Source organism: Bremia lactucae, linkage group LG1 (genome assembly GCF_004359215.1).
Source record: "Bremia lactucae strain SF5 linkage group LG1, whole genome shotgun sequence".
NCBI lineage: Eukaryota > Oomycota > Peronosporomycetes > Peronosporales > Peronosporaceae > Bremia > Bremia lactucae.
This window is the reverse complement of record NC_090610.1, coordinates 6,957,551-6,966,273: the sequence shown is the minus strand read 5'-3', so window position 1 is coordinate 6,966,273 and position 8,723 is coordinate 6,957,551. Positions and strand designations below refer to the sequence as shown.

The following is an 8,723-nucleotide window of genomic DNA, read 5'->3' as shown; positions in this document are numbered from 1 at the left end:
TCTCATTCGAAGGCTCATAATCAGCCGCCTGACGGGTATCAGGCGACTGTTCCATCCTCCCCGAGTCGGCCATTTCGTCCGACTCGCACTCATAATCGACCTCTAAAGAGGGGTCGTACTCACGTGGTGAATCACCACGTGCACTCGCAACACCAAGTGTTGTGCGAGTGGAAGACACTACGGTAGACGGAACGTCTACCGCAAGAGATAACAATGCGTCACCCGCGGCTGCACGAACCGCAGCCGAAGGTTCAACACTATCCTCACCCCGCATGAATTGTTCCTTCATGCGATGGAATTTAAAATGATGGATCTGACCAATCAAAATCATTTTAAAAATTAAGTGGTCATTTAGCGACCACTCCACCTAATGACATTCAGAGTGATTGTCGTTTAAGGGAGGGGTGATGTAACGGGGTGTATCGTTACATGAAATTAACAATAAAAGATTGTTAATTAATATTATCCAAAAGGTAGATAATATTTGGAGGAAATTACTTTAAATAGTAATTTCCTGAATTCTTATCCATAAATAGGTATAGACCATTATGTCTATTTATTCCGCAGACTAATCAGCTGTAGAAGTAATCAAAGAGAGTTACGAGATAAGATAGATAAGAATTCATTTACATGTTTAGTATTAGTTTATAGTTAAGACAACATTTACAAAGATAGATTAACAAGACACTTAACTATATTAATACAGTTTTCATTTTACACTCTTAAGCTAACTTGCCTTAAGAGAAGTCTTCCTCTATACGTACAGTGTACGTCACCTAACGAGAGGCACCACTCACATCTGAAGCAGTGTGAAGTGGACTTGTACTGAAACAGTACAAGTCGCAGTGCCCCGTTACAGGAGCTACCTCGCTCCTCAAATCAGAGGAAGATTTCTAGACTCAAGGAACTTCCCCTTTTAATCTTAATGCTTTAATTGCCTTCCAAAGGCTTGCGCATTGATATGTAAGAGATAGAAGCCTTTCTAAGGTATAATACTCTTGGGCACTAGTTCCCACTGGGTTCTACGACCCCCTGAATCCCTTGAACAAGGATTTATCAAGCTTTAACAGCTTGTGCGACTCCCTGAGTTGTTAAACCTATTAGTTCTATAGAACTACTGCACTTTATTTAATTATTTAAATCTAAAAAACCTTACCCTAGCTAATTAAAATAGATTTTGGCCGCCAGATTTATATCTGGCGGCGACCACATTTGAATCCCATAAATAAATGGGATTTAAGTAACTAACTATTTTAAATTAGATAAAAGGGTATTTTACCCATAAAGTAAATATACCACAACAACGGTTCTCCAACTGATGTGTGCCGCATTACAACATGGATGCTTCATAAATGATCTATATCGGACATGGAGGACACAGGTGCACGACCAGATTTTACATACTCGTTTGAATCATTTAAAGTATAATTCCACGCAAACTCAGGCATTTTAATAAATGAATTATCGATATTATTTAAAGCTATAAATTCTTGAAACAATTCCATTTGCACTAAAATCTTGTGGCATAGAGAAGGTCTAAAAATCTAACATTTCATTTATATTCATTGATGTTCAAATCATTTTAAATTCACTATAGACTTGTATGGTGTAGATCGAGGGAGCATATCTATATCGGTGGAGCTTTATGGTAAGCAGTGTTCCTAGCGAAAGGTGAAGTCTCCTTGTAACACCGTCCCAGAAATGCCGCTAATGCCAGGGTCCCCACGCCCATGCTTGCCAGCATCACAGGACGATGCTGATGGTGTGTACCGCTCCCTATTTCAGCAGCCGATAATGGACATTCCGCCGGCTGCACCATCGTACGCCTGGTTTGAGTTCCTGCTCCATCCAGATGCACTTCGCAATCACGTACGTGGCCGGTTTTCCCCTTTCAATAATTGCTACTCAATCTGAACAGTATGATCACCCGTATGTGTTTTGACATAGCTAAATATTCTTTATCAGCAAAGAAAGTCTGGTGTGCACAGTGCCACCTCTGCTATCGAACTAGTCCGGGAATTTCTTGACCAGGCGCAACTCGTCGCCAACGAAGGCAATGTGCGCAATAAGCGTTACACTGCGTTACTGCTCGTGGCAGCCCAAGTGGCACTGCAGATGCAGCTGTCGCTGGATGATATTGAGAAAGGTTTACCTCTGCACTTTCAGCGGTTGCTACTCGATGGCATCGTGGACTTCGCGGATCAGCCGTGCAACGATCGGAATGAATGTACAAATGACATCACTATGCAACCTCATGAAGCGCACATGCTGCACAATCGTTGGACATTGCGTGCGCTTGTAAGCCAGTCATTAAATGGATTTTTGACCTGTAACACTCGTAGCGAGAGTGAAGAGATCTTGTTTACATACCAGATGGCCTTAGGTGACCTCATGAAAGGCCACTTGCAAATTGCGCAGAATATTGAGACGACTCTTATAAACGAAGAATCGCTAACATTATCAGTAGAATCACATATAGCGACCTACAATGATCTCGGCCGGTATTTCTTTAGCTTTAACGGATTTAAAAAAGCATACAACTGTTTCGCTCGAGCGATTGAGCTTTTGGAAGACGTTGAGAATGACAATAGAGACATGAAAATTGGAACCTCAAGCAAGTGGCCTGCAGAAATTCGAACAAATCTTGAAGGATACATTGCGGCCTGTGAAGCGGTGATAGAGAGGCACTCATTGAATGATGGTCTTGCAGCTCTGAATACCCCAATGGTACAGATAAAAATGGCCTGGGATGACCGAGATTGGGATACGGTGATTGAGCTTCTTGAAATTGATATTGTGGCCTCAGAGCTAACGCGATTGCCAAGAGGATTTCGTGCTGCGCTGGAGCAGCAAGCGTTTCACCTATTACGGTCCAGTGTCAACGATTTGGTGGAAGACGACCTGCAAATTACGGGTGTAAACATTCGCTTTTTTTACAAGCGACTTGTTTTGGAAAATGCAGTGATGAATCTTTTAGTGGAAGTCAGCCAGGAAGAGGAGACGGCATTATCGGCTTGTGTCTGCACATGCATTCGGCTGCTTCAGGACGAAATGATTTATTCAAAAGAAGAAAGTCGTAACAGTAATGGTCCATTCAAGAATTGCTTCGCAGCGCTAGCTCGTTTTGTGTTGCGGCTGAGTGAATTTGCTATGTCAAAGTCTTATGACGATAGCGTAAAGACACAAGTCATTCAATTTGTTTATCAAGTGCTTTGTCATTTTCCCTGCATCAAAGAATTGGTGGATGTTTTGGAGCTTCTTCGCCGGTGTGGTGTCGATTATGTTACACATACTAAAGTTGTGCCTTTCGAAGAAAGTCTTGATCGATTGATTATCGTAGAGGATCGCCTTCGTGTGACAGCAACCAAGCAAAGGGAACAATTTCACTCGATGGCACACATGGGGGGCATGATTGGTATCTGTAGTGCCGTAGTCATAAGAGATTCTGATGTTGTAGGCCTTCAGAACGAGTTACGTGATATGGCCATTAGCGGCAGAAAAAGCGATTTCGTGAGTCGAAATTTAATCACGTTTTGCGCGGAGAACAAATACTGGGACATTTTGTCACAGTGCACGACTGCGGCTCCAGTTTCATCCTACTGGTTAAGCGAGATACACTTTGTAGCGTCGTGTGGTGCGCTATGTCAATACCTGTCCACGTTGTCAGCTTCATTTATCTCAGCAAATAGCAAAGCTGGCAGCGTTGCCTCTTTAGCAACAAATGCAGGAGAAATTGCCGAATTCTCTATTGCAAAGAGCAACAAATTCATGGCTGATATTCTGTTGAAGTGGCGTGTTTTATTGAATGAGGTCCGTGCAGACTCAAAGGAAGAACCGAGTAACGAGACACAAACGGACGAGAAAATGCTTATGGGCCTACCAGTTTGGATTGTTGAGACTCTAATTTGCATATCTGCAGGCCTACTACACCGTGCCTACATGCGCAACGCCTGCGACTACCGTGTTTCATTTGATCTCTATCCGTACGGAGAAATTGCGTTTTTGGAAGCCTTTGTTCCGGATAAACCGCCGAGTGGCGCTGCTACTATCGAAAACTCAGACGCGCAGTTCGCTACAGTGCCATTTTTGAAAAATTATCTTGAAGATTTGGTGGCCTTGCACTCTCAAGCTCTCGAAAACTTAGTAAGCCGTTGCAGTCGTGAGCCAAGGTGGCATTGTGCTAAGGCTGATTTACATTTGAATCCGCTGTCTAAGCAACGACTGGCTTCGGTCTCTGGTAATTCAAATTGCGCAGCTTGCCTGAGCTTTATCTGACTGTAATGTGAATCCATTCTGAATTGCTGGGACAGATCCCCGTGCTGCTCTCGAAAGTTATTTAGTGGCTGCTCTGCTAGCCACTAACTTTTTTTCTGACATGTATTCTGTTAAGGATATTATCGATCAGGGCTCACTTGTTCGTCTGGTATGTGGAGTTAAGGTTGCATGAAAGGCGTTCTTGCTTACTTCGTTTACCATGCATTCATTAGAGCCAATGTCTTGTCAAAGTTGGGGCGCATGTTGCAGCCGCTGTGCTATATCAGTGCTTTATGCCTGAAGAGTTTAAGTACGGCCTCCGCATCTTGCGCCTCGCTCCAGAATCCCACGATGAGGCCTTTTTCCAGTATTTTTGGGAGGTATGCTCTTATATTTTTGTGTTGGGCCAAAATTTTATTGAATGATTATACAATATCACCATATATTGTAGCTGTCATTTCTAGAGTTACTTGTTGATCTCCATACAAGCCCAAGATACTACAACGATAGGTCGGTAAAAGCTTTAAATTACTTTGATTTTGGTCTGACACATTTGCTCTTCAGACACGTAACGTTGCTCACGAGTCTAATTCAGTCACCCGAAGTTAATAGCTCAAATCCAACTCCTGTCGTTAACGATGCTGAGCAACGAATTCTTCGCTGCTACTTTCGGGATTTGTGCAAAATATTCCTCTGCGATTAAAAAGTGCACGGGCCACTTTCAATTTCGTTTATCGATTATCGCGTAATGATTAGCGGGACAACAATCAGCCATATAGATTACCGCCGTCAGACATGAATAGCGTTTGAAAGCATCTCGAGCATTAAGCAATTGCAGCTCAGGCAAAAATACTAATGGAATGTCTCGTCAGCTAGTTCCTGGGTTTCCTGGTTGATGATATTGACATCTTCCAAAAAACCTAGGCTCTTGCTGGTAGGAGTATTCAATCTCCAACAAACAGCTGCGTTTGCAATTCAAGGCGCAGCGCTTTGAGCTCGTAAAGTTTAACACGACTTTTATTTTCAAATCAGTAAATTCTCAAATAAGTCGCAAGACCTGCGAGAACTTAACCGTTCTTAGACGATCATTGGCAAGACGGCACGCATGGAAGAAATGGCCAGTATTTTGGAATACAGGAAACGAGCGTGTTGAGAAAGGAAAGTATGATAAACTGTTTAGTACCTTGGTTATATACCGAAAAATTGCAATATTCTTTTCTTCCATGTGCAATCGTGCTACACTAAAAAGAGATCGGTGTCATCATCCATGCAAGTCTGTCATATCAGCTAGTCGACGCTAGCTGCCACAAATCCCATTAAAAAGTCGTCCAGACGGGTCAATTCCATATTTGCGCCGCAAAGGTTTACCATTCGTTGAGGATGTGGACGAGAGCAACTTCGATCGGTCTGGTCCCGCATAAATACCACAGTGTTCTACACTCGCGATGAGACTTGGTTTTCGAATTGCAATAGCGGTATACACTCCTCAAGTTGGCTATGATGCTGAGCTATACTCATCTGCTATTTTGCGTCAAGGCTTGACTAAAACGCCTTCGGAGTTTATCTGATTAGTTGTTTAGACACATCGCTTCCCTTGCCTAAGGATAAGTATTCTATTCTGGCGAAGAGAACACACGAACTTGCGGCGGACCTTAAACATATCGAATGGTAAAGGTATTAGCTCGGAATGTACATGGAAGTTACTCTGTATTCACAATCAGCCCAGCGTCTGGCAATCAATTGCAGTGATGTATGTGTTCACCACACATGACTCAGCTCTAGAGTGATATCGACGAATACACTCTAGACGTATTATTGAAGATGCCACGAAGCAGTTTATAGAAATAACAAACCACAAGGAATGTTTTGGCGTCAGTCGACACACGACGCAGAGGCGTCAAACAAAGTAGTGCGAAGAATGGTCGGAAAACCACACGTAAGTCTGGAATTGATGATACCTGCTGCTTCTGCATAAATGATTATCGGACGAGCATTGGACTGCGTCGACGAAAAGCTGTTTAGTCCTGAGAACTATCACGGAAAATATGATGGCGAAGCTTAATGTGATCGGTCGAATGCGTAATATACAAGAACCACTATCGGATGGCTTCAGGCTGCACTCTTGAGCATACGCAATCGACATCATTTTAAAGGCTTGTATTTCGATGATAATTTCATATACCAGTACGGCACAGCCGCGAATTCACGGGAGATCTCGTGGAGCTCCAAAATTCCAGCATGCGCTTCCATGCGCGCATGCTCTAATCGAATCAAAAAACGTTAGTAGCTGCAGTATCACCGCCTCATTACACCTTATTTTCTTGCGTGATACACTTCCTATTCACGAGCTAGAGCTGCGAATTGTGAAATTGGTTTGCAAGTCGGCAATTTGAAAAATTAGAAAGCTACTCGTTGCAAATATATGTGGACCACGTAACGTAAATGACCACTCTTCAAAAAGCATGTCCCTCGTTGTTGGTGTCATTTTCCCACCTAAAAAGATCGCGCGGCTGCAGGAGGTACTGACCGTGGATCGTGATGATATCCGCTTTATTCTGATTGATCTGGAGGATTTAACGCCCACGAAAAGATTGATATCAAATCTCGAGCTAGAAGCCGCGACCGAACGCTTCGCCGCACAATATGGGCTACTGGATGCACTTCTTCACAAGCTATCACATGAAATGGTATTTGAAGGAATGGGTGACTTTGGAGCAGTTAACCGCGTAAAGCTGGTGCAGAATTATTTACAACACCACCCGTCGGTGTGTGTTGTGGACCCTTTCGATAGTGTGCGGCTGCTGACGGACAGACATGCGGCTTGTAAGTTGCTTCAGAGTATGGAGCACTCAGAAACGCCCGCGACTCAGCGCTTTAAAGTACCCAAATTTTTCGAGGCAAACTGCCCTGAGCAGTTTCAAACTCTATTAAAAGATCTGAACACTGGACGCACGGTGCTTCCGCTCATTTGCAAGTCCATCGAAGCTTGTGGTGCGTTTATTAAAATCTAATTTACATATTTTTTTAGTTTTTGGCTGCAAAGGCTAACTTATTTTCCGCAGCGACTGAACGTTCTCATATGATGAGTGTCATCACCAAACTTGACGATTTGCAGTACGATGGGTATCCTACTTTGTATCAGGTAAAACTTTTTAAAAATCTTTAAGTACTTATGGATAATTATAAAGTATTCTGTCGCTATTGCAGGAGTTTATAAATCACTCGGGTCGCCTCTTTAAGGGCTACGTGCTCGGCAACGCGATTGACGTAGCGGAACGACGCTCACTGCCAAACCTCGTAGCCGGAACGGCTCAACACGTTCGATTTAACACGCAACAGAATTACCCTACTAGCGAAGATTTCCACCCTCATGTCGATTTGAAGATACTCGAATCTAGACTTGATGACAAGTATTCGCAACAAAACGTTTTCGCTGCGGTGCGCGCCATTGGTAAGCGTCTCCGTGAAGAGCTGAATTTGACATTATTCGGCTTTGACGTTATCTTGGCGGATGATGGCTCATGTGATCTCTATGTGATTGACATCAATTACTTTCCATCCTATCGTGAGCTTGCCGACTTCAGCACCATTCTCAGGACGCACATCAAGCAGCTCTGCGGTCGCCAATAGAGTCGTTGACCCAAGAATCAATCGGGCTTCCGCCATGTAAAGATCCTGTACTTAAATGACTTTAATTTGTTGCAGGTTTAATACAATAATTTTAATTCTGATGCGACTTCCGTATTGCAACAAAGCTTCAGTACTGGCATTAATGTAACGGGGTGTTTCGTTACATTAAATTAACACTTAAGGTTGTTAATTAAAATATTATCTAAAAGCTAGATAATATTTGGAGAATATTACTTTATATAGTAATGCTCGGAATTCTTATCCATAAATAGGTATAAGCCGTTATATCTATTTATCCCGCAGACTTATCAGCTGTAAACGTAAACAAGAGAGAGAGACAGATAAGATTTCAATTGCATGTTTAGTATTAGTTTATAATTAAGGTAGCATTAACAGATAGAAAGAAGAGAAACTTTATTACATTTAACCCTCTTTAAGGTAGTTGTTTTCAAAGAGAAGTCTTCCTCTGCATGTACTAGTGTACGTGAAGTGATGTAAGCACCACTTGTAACGGGCTAAGGTTGCCCTAATGTTACACAGTCCCCGTTAGGTACACTTGGTGTATGTAACGGGGTGTATCGTTACATGAAAGTTAACACTAAAAGGTTGTTAATAATATTATCTAAAAGATAGATAATATTTGGAGGAAATTACTTTAAATAGTAATTTCCTGAATTCTTATCCATAAATAGGTATAGACCATTATGTCTATTTATTCCGCAGACTAATCAGCTGTAGAAGTAATCAAAGAGAGTTACGAGATAAGATAGATAAGAATTCATTTACATGTTTAGTATTAGTTTATAGTTAAGACAACATTTACAAAGATAGATTAACAA

The 8,723-nt window shown here is 42.2% G+C and overlaps 2 protein-coding genes across 2 annotated transcripts; both read left to right on the top strand.

Moving 5' to 3' along the window:
• The first annotated feature begins 1,614 nt into the window (after window positions 1-1,614).
• CCR75_008385 (uncharacterized protein) lies at window positions 1,615-6,636 on the top strand. Its single transcript, XM_067966437.1, has 6 exons — window positions 1,615-1,869; window positions 1,948-4,237; window positions 4,311-4,423; window positions 4,488-4,634; window positions 4,706-4,764; window positions 4,819-6,636. Exons 1-6 carry the CDS (start codon window positions 1,702-1,704, stop codon window positions 4,955-4,957), a joined length of 2,916 nt encoding a protein of 971 aa, XP_067822501.1. The 5' UTR covers window positions 1,615-1,701; the 3' UTR covers window positions 4,958-6,636.
• An 80-nt stretch (window positions 6,637-6,716) lies between these two features.
• On the top strand, window positions 6,717-7,990 carry CCR75_008386 (uncharacterized protein; the record flags this gene model as incomplete). The annotated part of the gene is made up of 3 exons (XM_067966438.1): window positions 6,717-7,208; window positions 7,283-7,396; window positions 7,462-7,990. 3 exons carry the CDS (start codon window positions 6,717-6,719, stop codon window positions 7,882-7,884), a joined length of 1,029 nt encoding a protein of 342 aa, XP_067822502.1. The 3' UTR covers window positions 7,885-7,990.
• Window positions 7,991-8,723: the final 733 nt, after the last annotated feature.